The sequence below is a fragment of the Camelina sativa genome, chromosome 14, assembly GCF_030686135.1.
Source record: "Camelina sativa cultivar CO46 ecotype springtype chromosome 14, ASM3068613v1".
NCBI classification, from domain to species: domain Eukaryota; kingdom Viridiplantae; phylum Streptophyta; class Magnoliopsida; order Brassicales; family Brassicaceae; genus Camelina; species Camelina sativa.
In genome coordinates, this window is record NC_141893.1 from 18125570 (window position 1) to 18145800 (window position 20231).

A 20231-nucleotide genomic window follows, 5' to 3' on the forward strand; every position below is an offset into this window, starting at 1 on the left:
CCAGCTGTGCATAAGAATGATCTACCCAAGATCAGGGGGTCACGTGGTTCTTCTTCAAGTTCCAGAACCACAAAGTCTGCTGGTATAAGCGTGTCCCCTATCTGGACATGTAAATCCTCCAACACTCCTATGGGGCACTTGGTGGATCTATCCGCGAATACTAACGAAATCCGTGTAGACTTGAACTTCGTGTATCCCAGCCTTTTAGCCACTGAATATGGCATAAGGTTCACACTGGAACCTAGATCACAGAGGGAGTTTGCAAAAATCGTTTTACCGATTCTCACGGATAAGACAAATCGCCCTGGATCATCTCTTTTCTTTAGCACTTTGTTTTGCAGCACAGCACTGCACTCTCTTGAAACCATCATCACGTTGTCTTCCTCTGACACTCTCCCAGAAACTAACCCTTTCACATATCTCTTCAAAGCAAGTATCATCTGAACAGCATCAGCTAGGGGTAGTTTTACCGTCAATTCTCTCAACATCTCCTTGCACTTTGCATCCTCCAAATCCTTGCGAGATTTCTTAGGAGGAACAGGGTAAGGAACCCTAGGGGTGTACCGCGTGCAGGAGGTACCTCAGTAGGAACAGTCTGATCGAGAGTCGGGAGCGCGTGCTCGCTGGGTGGGAGCACATGCTCGCCGGATGCTTCGGCTTCTTTTTGACTCAACGGTGGAGTCTCAGCAGCATGTTGAGGAAGGTATTCTTCAGCAATACCCTTGCCCTTGTCAAGCCTAGCGGATGGTGCTTCTCTAGGGGGTAACTTCTTTCCTCCCCTTAGCTCAATCGCATTGACATACTCGTTCCGCGGGTTTGCTTCCCCTTTTCCGGGCAGAGTCCCAGGAGTTCTTTTCACGGCTTCAGCAGTCTGTGCAACCTGAACATCAAGCTTCTTCACATGTGACATTACTGCCTCATACTTCCCATTAAGGTCATTGTACATGGTATCGACCTTAGCGTTGATTTCCACTGAAGGTTTTTGTTATTCACCAAGAGTTGTTGCATCATGTTTTTCAGCTCATCTTGAGAGCTGCTAGCAGGTGAAGATCCCAACTGCTGGTTGGTGAAATGCGGTGCTTGCTGAGCGCTTGTATATGCCTGCTGGTTCCCCCCTTGGAAACAGTTTTGAGTGGGCACAAACTGTTTTCCTTGGAAGTTGTTTGAGAAGGTTTTCTGATAACCCATCTGATTCTGAGCTCCTTGCTATGGATACACCTGATCCTGAGGATTCTCCACGTTGGTGCTTCTATAGGACAAATTCGGATGGCTTCTGTAGTTCGGGTTGAAACCCCTGTTCTGCACAAAACCTTGCCCACTCACATAATTAACCTCCATCGTTTCATCCTCTCCATCACAAATCTCCTGAGCTAGCGGCATGTCTCCGGTCTCATCGACAAAATGGACAGTTTTCTGGCTCCCCTTCAGAAGAAGGTTCACCTTGGCTGTCAACTCGTCGATCTTTTGCGTATTGACACTGTTGACCTTCACGAGCCTTGTTGCTGGAGCTTGCAGCTAGGTTCTCAATCAACTGATATGCTCCTTCCTTAGACTTTGTCATAAAATCCCCATTGCTGGCCGAGTTGAGAGCGTTTTTGTAGTCCCAGTTAACTCCATCATAGAAAATACCCAGAATCTGTTCATCACTGAATCCATGGTGCGGACACTCTCTACGGTACTCTTTGTACCTCTCCCAAGCCTCGCAGAAGGCTTCTCCAGTGTGCTGTTGGAACGATGAAATCTTGTTCCTCAGGGCAGCGGTCTTAGCCTTGGTGTAGAAATGGTCCAGAGACACAGATCTACACTGTTCCCATGATGTCAGAGACCCAGGTGGCAATGACTTCAGCCAACGTGAAGCTCTATCCGCAAGAGAGAAGGGAAAGAGCTTGCACATCAGAAAGTCTGGCGGTATCCCATTTGAACCAGTGGTGCTACATATCTCCTCAAAATTCTCGATGTGGTCCATCGGAATCTCAGCTGGGAGACCGTGAAATAGGTGCTGCTTCACTAGAGAGATCATCTGTGGCTTGATCTCAAAATCTTGTCTCGGGATGGTGGGAGGAACAATCGCCGCTCGGTTGGTGTAGAACACATGCGGGTTTTCCTTGTCCCCAATGGACGGTTGTGGCGGCGCGGCTCTTTCGTGTTGAGCACGGAGCAACTGTCCCAACTGTTGTCGAAGTTGCTGCAACTCGGCAGCCATATCCTCATTGTTTCTATTGTCACCCATGTTGACGGATTGAAACTTTCTGTTCTTGCGGTTTGTTCTTTCTGCCAAAGAGAGCTCTGCGGCTGACAAAGCAACTAGTTCTTCGGTGTTGTTTCTTCTTGTAGATCTTCTTGACATGCACCTGAAACACACGCAAAGAAGAAGCAGAAAGACAAATCAGTAAGGTCTTAGTCTAGTAATTTCGCCGAAAACCAAAGGTAAAAATTTGATCCCCGGCAACGGCGCCAAAAACTTGATACACAGAGTTTAAACCCTATTTTCCTACTGCAAGTGCACAGCAAAGAAGTAGTACTTCGGGGTCGAATCCCACGAAGACCAAGTTTTACTCTATGGTTCTATTGGTTCAATTTCAAGCTAAGACAATTCAAAGTTGGGTTTGTTTGGTAACAGTAACGCGATTAAAACGGTATAAAAAGGCAATAAGCAAAACACTAGATCAGGGATAATTCTCGGGAATTTCAGAGACAGCAACTAAACAACTATTCAGGGCATATATTAAGTACCAGTCTAGAACTCAAACATAAATATAAACTGATCCACTGTCGTGGTATCAATAACTCTATCTGATCGATTCTGTGCGGAAACGCGGAGCACATGCTCAGACATCCGGAGCACATGCTCGGCGGTCCATAAACCCTAAACTGTCGTTTGAGCCCAGAATCGCAGACAACCATTAAAGAACAGGAATGATAAGTTCACAAATCACCTAAACATCAACTTTCGCAGGTCTAGGATAATTTGCCCACTAATGTCTTTTCTAGCAACCTATTACACTTTTGATGAATAGATAAACCTAGAATCATAGATTGGGTGATCAAATCAACCTAAGCATTAAGTCTAACAATAGTGAAGACAATCGATTATATAAAGCCCTATTTGTGTTATGTTGCTAACCCATGACACCCCTTTTGAAACCCCTAATCTAGCAAAGAAAACTACTCAGACATAGAGAAATTAATCATAGCAAAAGATGAGAAATTCAATGACATAAAAATAAAAAGGGTTCAGAGAATGCTTCACAAGGTAGCCGCTCTTCTCCCTCTCACAAAAGCGTCGCTCCAAAAACAAAAGAAAAGGTATATTATCTCTCCTAAAAACCCTAGGTTAAATAGCATACAAGTAGAGAAAAATAAGGAAAGATTCCAAATTCAAATCTCCCTATTAAAAAACGATCTCAGCCCTCTTTCTCTCACAAAGGATCGCCTAAAATAAGGGGAATTAGGTAGGGAATCGGCGCCTAGATGCTTGCCACGTGTCATCATGAAACGGTAGAGTTGGGGGCATGTGCTCGGAAATCGGGAGCATGTGCTCCTAGGTCTAAAATCAGCTTTTCTGCTCCAATTCAACTCCTTTCTGCTCCGGTTGCTCCTGCTGTTCCAATCCTTGCTTTTAGCTTCCTAGCCTCTTATTATAACCTGAAAAGGACTCAAACAACTACAAAACTATCAAATAAACAGGGTCAAAGTGAGTCAAAACCGTAACATATCACTTACCGCCCCTACTAGAACCACCCTGCTGCTGAGCCCTACTAGGCTGATTTGCTGGACTAACTGCCACTAACTGTGCCCGGATGTCCTCCTCAATCCCTGCTGCAGTCTCAACCAGCTCTGCACGCGTAGCATAACTCTGCCCTGTACAGTGAACCCTCAAATCGTCACGTAGGGCCCTCAAAAACCTCCTGATTTGAGTCTCCTCAGACTCCATATCCCGACCCCCATACCTCAGAAGTCGACTGAACTCCAAGTCAAGCTCCCGCACTGACCAGGTTCCCTGAGCTAGCTGAAGGAACTGCACCTCCAACCTATCCAGTCCCTCTTTAGGGAAATACTTGCGGTTGAACTCCAAGACGAAGTCAGCCCAAGCCATCTCCCTCTGCACTCTCCTGGCTGCCACAATACTCCACCACAACTGAGCATCACCAGTTAAATAGTGGACCCCAATGTCCACCCAAAACTCCTCAGGACATCTCAGAGTATAGAAGTTACGTTTCACACTCGTCCTCCACGCCTCCACAGCGGTAGGATGTGGGGGCCCATCTCTGTCAGCATGCTGATATAACGAGAGTGGACCCCCACATCCGCAGCCACTGGTTGCCGCTCCTCCGCCACCACTGGTGGCACTACCTGAGCCTGAGCCGGTGCCATTGGCGGTAACCGCTCTAACAACTGTGCCAGCAAACCCGCAAAGTCGACACTCGGGACTCCACCCACTGGGAAACCCGCACCTGGGGCCCTAACATCACCGGCTACTGGAGCATCAACACCGCTCCCTCCGGCCACACTCACGGAATCTCCCTGGACATCCTGCGACTCGCCAACACCCTCTGCTGTCACCCTCTTGTCCTCGGTCTCACTAAGCACTGGGGGTCTCCCCCTACCACGACCACATCCGCGTCCACGACCACAACCAGCAACAACACCACCTCTAACCATCTGCACTACCATGAACAGAAGGCTAAGAACAGAAACATAAACTCACCGTGGAATCACACAGTAGGCTCGAAGAGGATGTTTTAGGACTCCATGCCACACGCAATTGACTAACTCACATAATCAATCAAAGCATGAAATTCCCAAACATCTACAGCACAAAGCCTAGTGAACCCAAACCTAGAACCATAAGGGCTCTGATACCAAACTGAAACGACCCAACCGTTTTTTTTTTAATTAATAAATAATAAATAGAAATATAATATAAACTAAAACTAGTGGTCCCATACCCACTAGCCACCTATCCACAACCACAGACAACACCGGAAATAGCAATAAATATCTAATAATAATATAACCAATAATTATCCATAACAACAATCCAATAATCAAACATCAGGAAACATGAAACTGGCAACCTAACAATGTTCCTAAAAACTCAACTCTAGCAACCTAGCAATGCCAGACAACATACAATTGAGTCCCTAGAACATCCTCATCTTCATCGCCTTGATTCCACGATCACACTTTGCCTTTACCTGCACCACAAACACATATTGAGATGCACGAGTATTTGATAAACACTTAGTGAGGCAATCGTCCCATCTACTGGGCTATACACACAAGCAACAGTGATTCCAATTTTCCAAACAAACAACAAACAAAACATCGTCTCACTGGAAGGCAGGTGTCGACCGACACCAGCCAAGTGTCAACCAAGGACAGATAACGGTACGATACCAGCGACGATAGCGGTACGGTACCGAGGACAGTTGCAATACGATGGCGGCACGTTAGTGATACGCTAACGATAGTGATAGGTACGACACGAAGGACGTTAGCAATAACGATGGTGATACTAGTATGCTACGTACGCGGTGCTGGGATAATACGTACGTGGTACGAGGATAACACGTACGGTGGTGCGATGGGTTAGTACAACAGTTCACGATGGATGGTACGGGAGTAATGCAATACCATGCCCGATGAGTGGTACAGGTAAGGATCGAGAATGGACAGCAAGGTCTTGGAGTACACCGAGACATGGCACAGTGGATTGGTGGAGCAATCTTTCCGCGGATGGACAGAATAAAGTATTCTAGCCCATCTTTTATTGTCTCTTGGTCACTTTGGGGATGGTTGGCTGTGTGACTAAGGAACAATAAAGGATGGTCCAATATAGTGAGCTACACGGACACGAACATGGTACGAGTGGTAGTTGGATCTAATGGACCGCGGTACGGATGGATAATACAATCTATCCAGAGGCTACAAACTCATAAGGTACACGTGAAGGTGAGATGTGTACTTAATAAGTGGATATGTGATTAATGGGTTAAATCATGGTAAGTTACTGTTTAAGCTGCGTTAAGTATGTATTAGAAGGGAGTTGAACGAGTTAAAAGTTAATAGGCCCGCAATTTTTTTTATGGCCATTTACGGCTATGTACGGAATTATAGGGTCGGGTCTTACAATAGCCTTCGTGAGCAAGCCCAACCCCTCCTCCGGATCGTCAAGTCTTTCTCCGTGATTAAACAAAATAATAATAATAATTCTTATTTCTAGGCCTATTCATTTTGGAATTCGGACTAAAACCACAAAAAAAAAATGTTGGAGGGTATTTACCCAAAGTAAGTATATGAGTGATGAGTTTGAGGATACGATCTCCTCTCTTATCTCTCTTCTCAGTGTAAGACATAACCTGAATATGAAACTCTCTTATTCTCAATACCAATTGTTGTACAAAGCAGAAACTAGAGCATCATCTTCTCTTGCTCACTAACCTTAGATCTCACACAGGAGAAATCATACAACATTCAGCATAAAGCTCCCTAAATAATGAGAGTGAGTATTTTAATTATACTAAGAACGGGTTTGTTACAGATATTTTCAATACTAAAATATTTTCTTCTTTATTTTAATATTTTTTCTCACGTGTCTCTTCACTCGCATGTGTCACGTAGACTTGCCTAAGCTTATCAATGAGACCCTTCTTTATTATATTACGTTAAAAAGTATCATTTTAGAATTTTATTTTTATTTTACAAAAAGTGTCATTTTATATTTACAATGCATTTTTGATATTTGATTTCTTAATTTTACTCGTAATCTATAACTAAATTAACCTATTAAATACTTATTAAATAAAGACATATATGTATATTTTAATGTAATCTTTATTTATGTTAAATGTGTCAAAATGATATTTTTTATGAAACAGAGGGAGCACGTGACTTCCTTCGAAATTAATGATTATTGAGTTTTGTGTTTTTTTTGCTCTGTAATCGTATTACATGTATCTGAATCTTACTTATCAAATTGAAATCAATACCATGCCAAAGCAACTACAATTCCAAATATTTGTAGAGCCCTATCCGAAATTAGAGCGTATGTAAAATGGGACACCAACCGGACGGTACTTATTGTCAAGCCACACAGCCATTCCTTTTGCCTCCAAAATAGGCTGTTTCGTTAATGATATAGAAAACGAATCCAAATTAGAACATCAGTAAAAAACCAACACAAAGGCTTGATGAGAGCACCAAAATAACCTCTTTGTTTGGAAGTTTAAAGATAAACTGTTCAAAGTAAATGCGCGCCAAAGATGTCCCTGATATCCTTGTTTTCACCACAAACTTGCATCCACTCTGTTCACAGTAAAAAATAAATATACAAACAAAATCTTATAAATTGTGACAAGCAGGATAGGAAAACATGTCCACATTTACATGTAAAGGTGCAAGAAACTTGATTGACAACTCAGAAATGGCCAAAGCTTCACCAGAACGGGATACTTCATCACAGTTGATACCGATACTGTCCATAAACTCGTGTTGACCTTCGTATAAAAAAAGTTTAACAAACAATATTTGGTAAGAATGGGAGATATATAGCCTAATTAATTATAGCAACCGAATTAAACTAACCGTGTTGGCAGTAGTTTACATAAACAGAATTGTTCACAACACCGAACTGATCTAATTCATAATCGCGAACTATAAGTTCAGTTTCATGGAGCCCATTCACTCTGCCATATGGAAAATTTTCATATAAGATTATGAATCAGAAATATTAGTTCTCTACACCCTCTTGGCCATTATAGATTATATATGTACAAATCTTCATACTTAGTCTAGGTTCCCCTACCAGAAAAAGAAATATTAGATCTCTTATGAAATGAAGTTAGAGAGATCTTTCTGTACCCTTTGCCACCTTTCAGTTTGAGACATGCGACAGGTTTAAAGGTCTTTGCATTCCGGAGAGGTAGGACAACCGGTCGACTCCAAAAACAGGGAAACACTACAGGTAGAGCTGGTGCAGTCGTTCCGGTAGCTTGAAGCATTGTACTTCTTCGAGTGACGATGCTCAAATGCTTGAAACAAGTTTGACAACCTTTTCGTTTGGTTTGTGAAAATGGGTTTCAGTTACCACATATGAGTGTGTATATATATATAACAAAAACAAGGAATCTTCTCCAATGCTGCCGTTGTCTCAGAGAAATAAATTAACAAAAGATTGTATTTTTTGAAATAGAAGACGTACTTCCTCTGTATATATCTCTGTACTTACAATTATTAGGATAAAGAAAATTAAATATTTTCTAAAAAACAAACACAAAAATTTAAATGTTTTTAAAATCAAGAGGTTATTCAATTTTTGGTGTTAAATTATAAGTTCATGTTATCAATTAAAAGTCAGTGTATATTATTATTTTTAATTATAATATAATATAATTAATATATATATATATTTAAAACTTGAGACTATGTTTGTTAGTGGTACATTATAAATTCATGTTACAGATTAAAACCAAAAGGATTTGATGCATATTATTATTTATAATTCTAAATAATGTAAATAATTAAAATAGTTTGAGTGATCTATTTTATTTATCGTTTGCAAAATTGAAAAATGGTGAAATTTGTTAAACAAAGGTATATCCAAGAAAGGAGAAAATATTAATCAAGTGCTCAAAAATTAAAATAATGTATATATTTAAGAGAAATGTATAAGGTTACTTGAAATAAAAAAAAATATTAAAGAAAACTTATTCTCAACATCACACACACTAAAAAAAATAGTGAAAGATACTAAAAGAAATTTTAGAAAGCTATCTATAATAAAAACAATTATAATAGTAGTTGTAGATTGTAGAATTTTTACTAAAATTTTAAAAAGAATTATATTTTTGGATAAATACACATATTTAAAAGTTAGAGTAATCTTATGAATTTGTAGATTTAGGAGAATCGAAATAAAAACTTCGCTACAAAGTGGATATATTCTGTAATATTGTTTTCGTCTATGTTAGTAAATAATGATCACTCAACCGATAAAAAGAACAGAGTAAAAAATGAAAATAGTTATGATATTTTTTCATAATCAATATATTATAAGTGAGATAATAGAATATGAAAAAAGAGTAGATAAAAGAGATGACGAATATATACCAGAAAATAAAAAAAAAATTGTGAAAAATATTAAAAAAAATAAATAAGTTACATGCATATGACTTAATAAAATAAATTGGACATCCATATAGATTTATATTTTAATATTGAATAATTGTATTTATATTTAATGGTCCGTCTTAATGATAAAAAATTATAGTCTCGCGCAACATGGTGGTTATAATTCTTGTCAAAACAATAAAGACGTCTTAGTTGAATGCTTAAGAAAAAGTTGCAAAATTACTTAAGATAATTATATTAATAGTCTAAATAGTACGAATAAGTAGTAGGGTTAAATGAATTAAATTTTTGTGTCGGAAATATATATATATATATAACATCATTTATAATTTTTTTTTGTAATACATTACTTTCTTTCATAGTTAAGGAGGAAGTATCTTGAATTATCATTAAGTGTGCTTAGTTAGAGAATTTGTAACGATTCAAATTTGATCTTTATAACTATTTTTAAAAGCTTAATTCAGATTTGATTAATGGATAAGTTAACGAATTGCCGTAATTCGATTTTTTGGTGGCGAAGAAACAATGTTTTTTTTGGGCTGACCTTTATTTCCTCGTTGAAGGCGGTCTTGCGGTAAGCAAAAATGGATGATTCGATTTCGCAGGAAGAAATCCGGAGTATAGAAAGGAAACTAAAGGAGGCTTATTGGGATGAAGAGTTATATTGGCTAACAGAAAAGTATGAAGTTCTGGTTACGAGTTGGTGACAAAAATACTAAGTTCTTTCACTCATCCACGAAACAGCGGCGGGCAAGAAATAAGATTGCTGGTTTATACGGTCCCGATGATGTCTGGACTGAGTCGGAATCTGGTATGGAGGATATTGCATCAAAATATTTTGCGGACCTTTTTAAGAGGTCTGAGGTGAGGGGGGGGGGGGGGGGGTTTCACAGATGCTTCAGGAAGTTTCTCCATTAATTACAGATAGTATGAATCGAGCCTTAACAAGGGTCATTACGGAATCAGATGTTCATAAAGCTTTGTTTGCTATGCATCTCGAGAAATCACCGGGACCTGATGGGATGACAACTTTGTTTTTTCAGCGTTTTTGGTCTTCACTAAAAGGAGATTTGGTGGCTTTGGTTAAAGATTTCTTTCGTACGGATCGATTTGATCTGCGGTTAAATGAAACAAATATTTGTCTCATCCCAAAAAATGAAAGGCCTCAACATATGACGGAATTTAGACCGATTAGCCTTTGCAACGTGAGTTATAAGATTATATCTAAGGTCCTATGTTTCTGGCTTAAGCGGTTTCTTCCATCTCTTGTTTTAGAAACACAATCGGCGTTCGTTTCTGGTCGGTTAATCACAAATAATATTCTTCTCGCCCAGGAAATGTTTCATGGTTTAAATACAAATCCTCGATGTAAATCTGAGTTTTTGGCCTTCAAGACGGATATGAATAAAGCTTACGACCGTGTTGAATGGGATTTCTTAGAAGCGGTTATGGTCAAATTGGGGTTTAATAGGAAATGGATCTCATGGATTATGTGGTGTGTATCATCCGTTTCGTATCAAGTCCTTCTTAATGGACAACCTCGGGATTCTATTAAGCCACAAAGGGGTTTACGTCAGGGGGATCCTTTATCTCCTTACTTGTTTTTAATTTGTACAGAGGTATGGGTATCAGTTTAGCTTGGGATTGTCCCGCTATTTTACATTTGTTGTTTGCGGATGTCAGTTTATTTTTTTGCAAAGCTGAGGCTGCTGAATGCTCTACGGTTATGGATATTATAGGAGACTACGGGAAAGCGTCGGGGCAAGAGGTTAATCTGGAGAAATCCTTTATCATGTTTGGCAAGATAGTCTTACCTGAAATAAGGACTCAGTTAAAATCTATAATGGGTATATCCAAAGAAGGGGGTATGGGTTCGTATTTGGGTATTCCTGAAAATCTACAGGGTTCGAGAACAAAGGTTGTTAGTTATGTCAATGAGCGGTTGGATGATCGCGTGAATGGTTGGTCTGCGAAGTATTTATCGAAAGGTGGATAGGAAGTTATGATTAAGTCGGTATCGTTGGCTCTTCCAACCCATGTTATGTCTTGTTAGAAGTTACCGCAGGAGTTAACGTCTAAATTAACGAGTGCTATTTCAAAATTTTAGTGGAAGTCCAATGATAAGGCAAGAGGCATGCACTGGGTAGCTTGGGATAAATTGTGTAAGGCCAAATGTGAAGGTGGTTTGGGTTTTCGTCCTTTAGAACAATTCAATGACGCAATGTTGGCTAAGCAGTATTGGCGGCTAATTCATTTCCCGAATTCTCTGATGGCTCGGGTTTTGCGAGGTACATATTTTCGGAAGAAACATCCCTTACAGGCTAAGAAGCCATACTCCTGTCGTTTGCCTAGAGGAGTATTTATTCAACTAAAGGTTTGGTGGAACATGGATCAAGGTGGGCGATAGGTTCGGGCTGTCATGCTTTGGTATGGCGAGATCCTTGGATACCGGATATTCAGCCAAGACCAGCTAATGGCCGAGGGAGATTGTTACATCCCAACTAAATGGTTAATCATTTGATTAATCCAATCACTAAAGAGTGGCATATGCCAATCCTTGAAGAGTTCATGGACCCGATGGATGTCCAGATTATTCAAACTATGGAGATCAGTAAATTTTTTAAACCAGATAAATTGATTTGGCACTTTACTAAATCAGGGATATATTCAGTCAAATCAGGTTATCCGCTAGCACATGAATTAATTAAAGAGGTTGAATATGGACCGACGTGTTCGACCATTAGGGCAAAGGCTTGAAAACTTGAGGTCCCCCCGAAGGTTCAACATTTTTTTTCGCAGATTGCCTCTGGTTCCCTTCCTGTGATGCAGCGTCTTGCTTCTCGGAGTGTACGGTTTCATACCTTGTGTAAACGATGTGAATCAGAGGTGGAGACTATAAACCATGCACTCTTTGAGTGTTCCCATTCGCGCCGGATCTGGGACTTATTCCCGGTGGATTTAAATTTTGGGCTTTTCCTTTTGGTTCAATTTATTCGAACCTAGATTTTCTATTTTGGCGGGTGCCATTCCCGTCGAACGCACCGGATATACGCCCCTGCTTATCGTGGCTTGTCTGGTCAATTTGGAAGGATATGAATAAAAAAGTTTTTCAAGGAATTTAAGCAGAGCCAATTGTTGTCATTAATCAGGCGGCCAATGATAATTTGTTATGGGAAGAGGCCAAGTCTTTCTACTCGGACTCCCTAGATCCTTTGCCTTTGGAGATTCGGGATCCTTCTCCCTAGTGTCAGGTCGATGGATCCTGGAAGGCGTCAGATCCTTTTGTAGGTCTGGGCTGGTGGTTTTGAAATAGTGAGGATACTACGTTGTTATTGGGAGCATGGAGTCAGCGACACAGTCCTTCCCCTCTTCACTGGGAGCTTCAGGCTTTGATTTGGGCGATGGAATCCCTACTGGTGGCGGGTGTTGACTGTCAGAGTTTTGAGACGGATTGTGCAGAATTAATGGCATGGTGCAGTCTCCCAATGAATGGCCAGCTTTCTCCAATCTGTTGGATGATTTCAGCTTACTTCGACCATCTTTCCCATCCTTCATGCTTTCGAGGATCCCGCGGACATCAAATGTACAGGCAAATTGCCTTGCTCGTTCTTCGTGGTCTTTATCTTTTGAAGCTTCCTCTTACCCTCCGGTTTGGGCAACCAACCTTGGAGTTATTTTCTAGATTAATGTTTAGTTGAAAAAAAAAAAAAACTATTTTTTCTTCTTTCGGATCAGATTTATGTTTTACCGATATCTAAAATGACATATATTTTTTACCAAGCTAAAACTTATTTGAATTGCATCGATTTTATCTGGATTGAACAAACGATTGACAGCCTAAAAAGAAAAAGAAAAAAACATCACAGGATCATCCTTCATTTTCAATCTTAAATATTGGTGGTTGAAGTCTTTAAATTTCTTGTTTCAATTTCTTGTTGTCTTTAGTAGAATTAAATGAGAAACGATTTTAGAAAACAACCTTAAAGTTATAAATAACTTCTCTAGTTTGTATGCTAATGTATGTCAAAGGTTTATCACAATTATTTTCGCCATCTAGTTTTAATGTAAAACTATATATCTCCCACACAGGGCCCAGGACAACGGGTTTAGTTTATTTGAATACTCTTTTCTCGGAAAATTTCACCAACGCTCGTACTTTCTTTTATTTATGTAGTCTCTCAAAAGAGCCAAAACTCTATGTATCTGGATGAAGAATTAAACTTTGGCTAGGGGCTATATATTAGATTAATCAAGAGAAATAGAAAGCGTAAAACTAACTATGTGATATTAAAAGGTTGGTACCTCATACGATATTACAAGTGAAAATGCAGATTATAAAACAGTAGGCTGTGAGGAACATCGGGTTGTAGAGGAACAGCGGGATGTGGAGGAACAGCATGCTGTGTTAGATTAGAAAGCTGCATCATATTACATCAGACGTCCGAATTGCTGACATGGATGCGTGAGCTGACATGGCATAGCTTGAATTGATGAATGATGAGCTAAAGAGTTGCCAACTTAGTGAGGAGGCAAAAAAGAAATGTTGTAGATGTAGAGATTTAAGAAATACAGTAAAACCTCTATAAATTAATAATATTGGGACTAAGACATTTTATTAATTTATAGTGATATTAATTTATCCATAAATTAATATTTATTATTTTATAGTATAAATTAATAATTATTAATTTATAGATATATTTTTTATTGTTTATTTTTTAAAAAATTATGAATTGGAACAACTATAGCAAAATAAGATTAAACTTTCGGATGTTATAAATTTTATGGTTTAGGAATTGAACTTGTAATATTTAGAAAGCACTATTTACAATAAATTACAAATATTATAGACAAATTGACTTATACACATGAGACACATAAATTCAAATCTATGAATAATAATATCAATTCTCCTATTTTAATAATCTGTCAAATTATCAAATTGTAAATGATGCATATCTAAAAATTAAAACTTTAAATTTAATTATTTGTATGACATGTTATAAAATATTTTAGAGATATCATTATAGGTTGAAAATACAACATTACAATTGTTCTATAGAATTGAGCTTTAGGAGAAACATACACTATTATATCAGTATATATATATATATATATATATATATATAAATTTACATAATTATTAATTTATGATATTATTGGGACCATATTTTGTAAGGAGATTTCGAAAAAATTATTATCTTATTATCTTATCGAATATTGTTAATTTTTACACTGGCCCGACTTGGGACCAACAAAATTTATTAATTTATAGTGTTTATTAATTTATAGAGTATTAATTTATAGAGGTTTTACTGTATTCTCTATAACAAATAAGGAAAATGATAAGTTTGAGGAGCAAGTTTCCTAATCTCTTAATCTCTTGGTACTTGGAGTTTCATCTTTTAGAGTTTCTGAAGTGTGTATAACTATTCTAAGTGAGGCCACGAGCCACCATAAACACTTTAGAATACTGTTGATTTTTTGTTAAACTTCGAAGCTACAGAAAGGAGCTAAGAAGGTGGGTGTTTCAATTCTCTTAGATCGATACAGGAGGGTGTTTGGATCATTTGAAGAGTAGACTTGGACTTATTTTTAGTTGGGTACAATCCTATTGAGAGGGATAGGTTGTGTAAAATCCAACAAAGGTATCCTTATAAAAGATAATTTTTTTAATAAAAACAAAGTTCAAAGTATTGGTTTAGCGTGTTCCAAGTATATACAAAGTGTTGTGTATCTCTTTACCTTATCAACAAGCCTATAACGTTAGGTAAGTGCCTCACATATCGTCGTTCATCGTTTACATATAGCGGCACAAATTCTTGTGGATCATATTTTTCATCGTTATAATTTATTTTATATATATATTAGTGTAACGCCAATGTTCCGCGATAATAGAAGATTTGAGTTTATGCCGGGAATCGGAGTGAATCCGATTTAATTTGAATTGATTTATTACGCTGGCTGATTAATTAATTAAACCAATGAATGGTTTAGCTAATTTCTGGTTAAATCGAATTCAACCAAGAAAAACCCTATGGTTCTCTTGAAAACACTCTACGCCCCGGGTCTTCTATTCACGGGGGTTGGTCGATGGTCGTCGCAACCATAGAGATGAAAGAAGAGAGAAGCTCGATGGTGGTAAGAGGAGAGAGGGGATGAGTTCGGTTTGGGGTTAGAGAAAGAGCTAAAGTGTGGGTCGTGAGAGGAGAGAGCGCCTAGTGTTAGTGTTGTTGGTGTCGCGTGAGAGGAGAAGAGAAGGCGAGCCTTCCTTGGGTTAAGTGGTAGCGTTTTCGTGGGTTGTAGTTATTGTTGCCGTTGCTGTCGTTCATCACCAGGTTAGATCTAATCAATGTTTGGGTAAAGAGATAAATGACAGAGAGCCTGTTTTGATGGTGGTGTAAGGAGGAGATGATTGAGCCGTAAATATATATATATATATATATATATATATATCTATATGTGTAAGCATCTCCTTCTCCATGGAGTTGTTGTTGTGTTCGTGTTTTCTTCCGTCTCAGGAGGAGGATAAGCAACGTGATTCCTAGAGCAAGGGTCGTTTTGCTGTGGGTAGATGTTGTTATCGGAAGAAAGACGGTGAGAAAAGAGAGAGTCCTGAGTTGTGGGGAGGAGAGAGAGAACGTGTTTTGATGGAGGTGGGGGACCATCAGTGGTTCTGTAAAGTCCTCCCTTGGCTGTGGAAAGCTTCTTTAGTGGTGGGAGAACAGAGCTGAGTGAACAGAGCTGAAGAGGAGAAAGAAAGTGAAAGAAGGTTGGAGATAAAAGGCAATGTGGAGGAGCCGAATTTGGAGGCTCGTCAGCGCTGGATATTATATTGGTTCGGAAAGATGATTATAGTGGCGTTATCTCCATCAATCCAAGAGTCCATAGCATCTGACATAGCTTCATTTGGAGTTAATCTCGAGGAGTTATGTTCGTTGCTTCCTGGACAAGTAATCGCTGAAACTATGAAATTCTGGGTTAAGTATGAGCCCTAGAAACTGTTCCGAGATGACACTTTCTGGACGAAATCTGGAAGTCAAAAGCTAGTCCGATCGGGACAAAATTCAGTAGACAGACTCGTGGTAGTACAGGCTCCATATCCAACCATGGAATTGCGAGTTGAACGGTTAGTTTGTGTTTTTTTTTGAGTGTTGATATGGAGGTTTCACATGTTTTGAATTTTGGCAAATTGTATTGTTGGGTGAGCCAACGAGCTCGATATGAGCTAGAATGTTGCAGGAGATTTTATGGCTTATTGATGTAGCAACATCTCTGCTTATAAATTGCTTGCGTCACTTTATTTCAAGACTATTTTCGACTTTCTATTGGTGTTTCCTTTTCGTATTAAACTTCTATTTCTGTTAGGGTTTGAGCTTTGTTTGAGTCAGTTACGACCATGCCTATATAAGCCTTTGTAGGGTTTTCTTTTAAGACTTGGTTTTTATTGAATAAAAGAAGAGATTTTCTTCAAACTTGAAGTCTTCGAGTTCTCCCTGTTTTTAACAAAGAATTCAGAGCACAAAACAGAGTTATTGATCCATTGATCCTTGAAACCTTGTCTTGTTAATATCCTACTGCAACAGTTGGTATCAGAGACGAAGATCCTAATCATGCCGCCAAAGAAGACCCTTCAAGCGACACTAGAGGAGCATAACAATGCGTTCAGAGTGATGATGGCAGAGTTTCAACAGAGCTAGAGTAATACGATGCGTACAACCATGGAAACAGCGGTTAGAAATCTTGCTCAGGCTCAGCGACACGCCGCTCCAGTGTTACCGCAACAGGAGGATCCGATTTTTGATGACGAAGACCATTACGAGGAAGAAGAAAACGTCTTTGCGAATCAGTTTGCACCCTTGGGTGCACAGGGTCAACGTGGTGCTCGTCACCACCGTGACATCATTGCAGCCCCGCCAGTGGATCATTGCCTTTGGGAGTCTGGTTTTAAACTCGACTTGCCAGAATTTACGGGAGGACTGCAACCCGAAGAATTCCTTGATTGGATCAACAAAACAGAAGAGCTGTTGGAGTTTAAAGAGGTTCCTGACCAGATGCGTGTCCCACTTGTTGCAACTTGTTTTCGAGGCAGAGCATCAGCTTGGTGGCAGCAGTTGAAAGACTCTTGAGCTAGAGCAGGGAAAGAACAAATTACTTCTTGGGAAAAACTGAAGAAGCTGATGAGAAAAGGTTTTCTTCCTTACAATTATACTCGTATTATGTATACAAAATTGCAGAATTTGAGGCAAGGAAGTCGCTCCGTTGATGATTATGCTTCAGATTTTTTTTCATTGATGGCTCGCAATTTGATGACAGAAAACGAGGAACAGAGAGTGTCTCGTTTTATCGGAGGATTACGCACTTCCATTCAAGGAGTTTTGCTTCAGTTTGATCCTCTTTCCGTTTCTGAGGCTCACCAACGAGCTGTCTTGATTGAGCAGAACTCTCGTAGTCAGACAACTTCATGGACTTCTCAGCGACCTCTCCTAAACTCGGCTGCAGAAGCTAGTTTTTCTAAATCGATGGAGATGGTCAAAGTTACTGAACCTGCTGATGGAACTTCCTCTACCGGATTGCAACGGCCTGCAACTTTTAAGTGTTTTAAGTATGGTGAAACAAGGCATCGTTAATCTTCGTGTCCTCAGCTCCGGCGGCGTGGACTGTTGACCAAGCATGAGCCTATATTTGATGATTATGGTGATGATGAGGACGTTGTCGTTGATTTGGAGGAACGAGTGATTGGTGACTCAGGCACTATGTTGATGTTACGACAAAGCTATCTTCTCCCTCAGGGCGTGGAAGAATTATGGCTTCGCACAAACATTTTTCAGTCCACTTGTACGATACGCGGCAAAGTTTATCGCTTGGTGATTGATTCAGGAAGCTGTACGAATGCAAACTCAGAAGAAGAAGTCACCAAACTTGCCTTGTTTACCGAACCTCTTCCTTCTCCTTACAGAATCGCATGGCTCAATTCATCTACTGATATTCGTGTTTCCAAACGATGTTGGGTACCATTCTCTATCGGCCTTAACTACAAGGACTTAATTTGCTGTGATGTCTTGCCGATGGATGCAGGTCACCTTTTGTTGGGACGTCCATGGCAATATGATCGACAAACTATTCATGACGGCTTTCACAATACGCATAGCTTTTCCTATGAAGGGAAGCGTATTACCTTGCTTCCGTCGCAAGTTGCTTCAGATCCGTGAATCACGTGTAAAGATGTGGAGCCTCCTTCTGTTCCCGCTGATAGTAGCAAGCCTGCACTGTTGGTGAAAAAATCTGAGCTTCTTGCAGAATGTCAAGCCACAAATGTCATTTTTCTCGTCTGCGTTAAACCGCAACTATTCTCAGTCAGCCTTGATGTTCCTACTGTTTTTCTCGATTTACTGGGCGAGTTTTGTGATGTGTTTCCAGATGAGTTGCCTGATGGTTTGCCACCTTTGCGGAATATTCAACATTGCATCGACTTAGTTCCTAACTCGGTGTTACCTAATCGCCCCCATTACAGAATGAGTCCAAGAGAACATGATGAATTGCGTAAACAGGTTGAAGACCTCCTTGCTAAGGGTTATTTGCGTGAAAGTTTAAGTCTATGTGCTGTTCCGGCTTTACTTATTCCCAAAAAAGATGGTACTGGCGTATGTGTGTTGACAGTAGAGCGATTAATAAGATCACCGTACGGTACCGGTTCCCAATTCCACGCCTTGATGACCTCTTGGACCAAATAGGTTTAGCCTCTGTGTTCACCAATTTAGATCTTCGCAGTGGTTATCATCAAATTCGCATTCGTCCTGGTGATGAATGGAAAACGGCTTTTAAGACGCGATAAGGGTTGTTTGAGTGGCTGGTCATGCCTTTTGGTTTGTCCAACGCACCAATTACTTTTATGCGTGTGATGAATGAAGCTCTACGGTCGTTTATTGGACGTTGTGTTGTGGTATACTTCGATGATATACTGATCTTTAGTGCTACCATTGATGAGCATTTGGGTCATCTTCGTGATGTTTTGCTCATTTTACGTCGAGAGAAGTTGTTTGTCGCGACAAAGAAGTGTGTTTTTGGGGTGGATCAAGTTATATTCTTAGGCTATATCATCTCTTCACGTGGTTTAGAGGTTGATCCGGCGAAGATTTCAGCTTTACAGACTTGGCCTACTCCACGAACAGTTACAGAGGTGCGTAGCTTTCACGGCTTAGCCTCTTTTTATAGGAGATTTGTTCGTCATTTTAGAAGCATTATGGCACCTATAACGGACTGTATGAAGGCGGTGTCATTTCATTGGACTCCGAAATCCGAGCATGCGTTTCAGGTTATCAAAACGACGCTCACTTTGGCACCAGTTCTTGTTCTTCCCAATTTTGCTGTGGCATTTGAATTGCACTGTGATGCTTCTAAGGCTGGGATTGGAGCAGTGCTTAGCCAATTAAGTCGTCCTATAGCATTTTTAGCGAAAAACTTGCAGGATCTTGTGGGAAGTATAACACTTATGATGTTGAGCTCTATGCGGTTGTTCAAGCAGTGAAGCATTAGAGGCATTATCTCTTTCATAGTGAATTTGTTCTTCACACTGATCATGATGCTCTCAAGCATATAGGTTCTCAGGATAAAGTTTCTGCGAGACATGCTTCTTGGTTTGCTTATCTGCAACAATTTTCGTTTGTCATCAAGCATACCGCAGGCACTCTCAATAAGGTGGCCGATGCATTGAGTCGTCGACACTCCTTATTAACAAATACATGTTGCTGTTCCTGGATTTGACGTGCTATCAGATTTGTACCCTCTTGACCCTTTTTTTTGCAAAAATTTGGCGGGATGCGGAACAAGGAGTGGAATCTACATATTTCATCTTCGATGGCTTTTTGTTATGTGGTGCTCAGTTGTGTGTTCCCGAGAGTAGTTTACGTCTCCAGTTGATCCGTGAACTCCATGGTGAGGGTAACATTAGACGTGATCGTACTGTTAAATTGGTCAGTTCCTCTTACTTTTGGCCAACATTACGTCGTGACGTTGAGCGGTTCATTGTGCATTGTGGGATTTTTCAAGCGGCTAAAGGGAAATAAACTAATGCGGGTTTATACTTACCTCTTCCCATA

At 39.8% G+C, this 20231-nt stretch overlaps 2 protein-coding genes and 1 non-coding gene across 3 annotated transcripts; 2 read left to right on the forward strand and 1 right to left on the reverse strand.

Moving 5' to 3' along the window:
- The first annotated feature begins 1649 nt into the window (after window positions 1-1649).
- Window positions 1650-1756, forward strand: LOC147928364 (small nucleolar RNA R71). Its single transcript, XR_015581138.1, has one exon. It is a non-coding gene; the product is annotated as a small nucleolar RNA R71 (small nucleolar RNA).
- Window positions 1757-7243: 5487 nt separating this feature from the next.
- LOC147928365 (acyl-acyl carrier protein thioesterase ATL1, chloroplastic-like) lies at window positions 7244-8148 on the reverse strand. Its single transcript, XM_087486607.1, has 4 exons — window positions 7864-8148; window positions 7588-7688; window positions 7390-7499; window positions 7244-7306 (listed from the first exon to the last, which is right to left on the reverse strand). The coding sequence occupies exons 1-4, from the start codon at window positions 8001-8003 to the stop codon at window positions 7244-7246; spliced, it is 414 nt and encodes a 137-aa protein (XP_087342733.1). The 5' UTR covers window positions 8004-8148.
- A 1568-nt stretch (window positions 8149-9716) lies between these two features.
- Window positions 9717-11128, forward strand: LOC147928366 (uncharacterized). Its single transcript, XM_087486106.1, has 4 exons — window positions 9717-9824; window positions 9877-9996; window positions 10467-10743; window positions 10833-11128. The coding sequence occupies exons 1-4, from the start codon at window positions 9717-9719 to the stop codon at window positions 11126-11128; spliced, it is 801 nt and encodes a 266-aa protein (XP_087342232.1).
- The last annotated feature ends 9103 nt before the right edge of the window (window positions 11129-20231 follow it).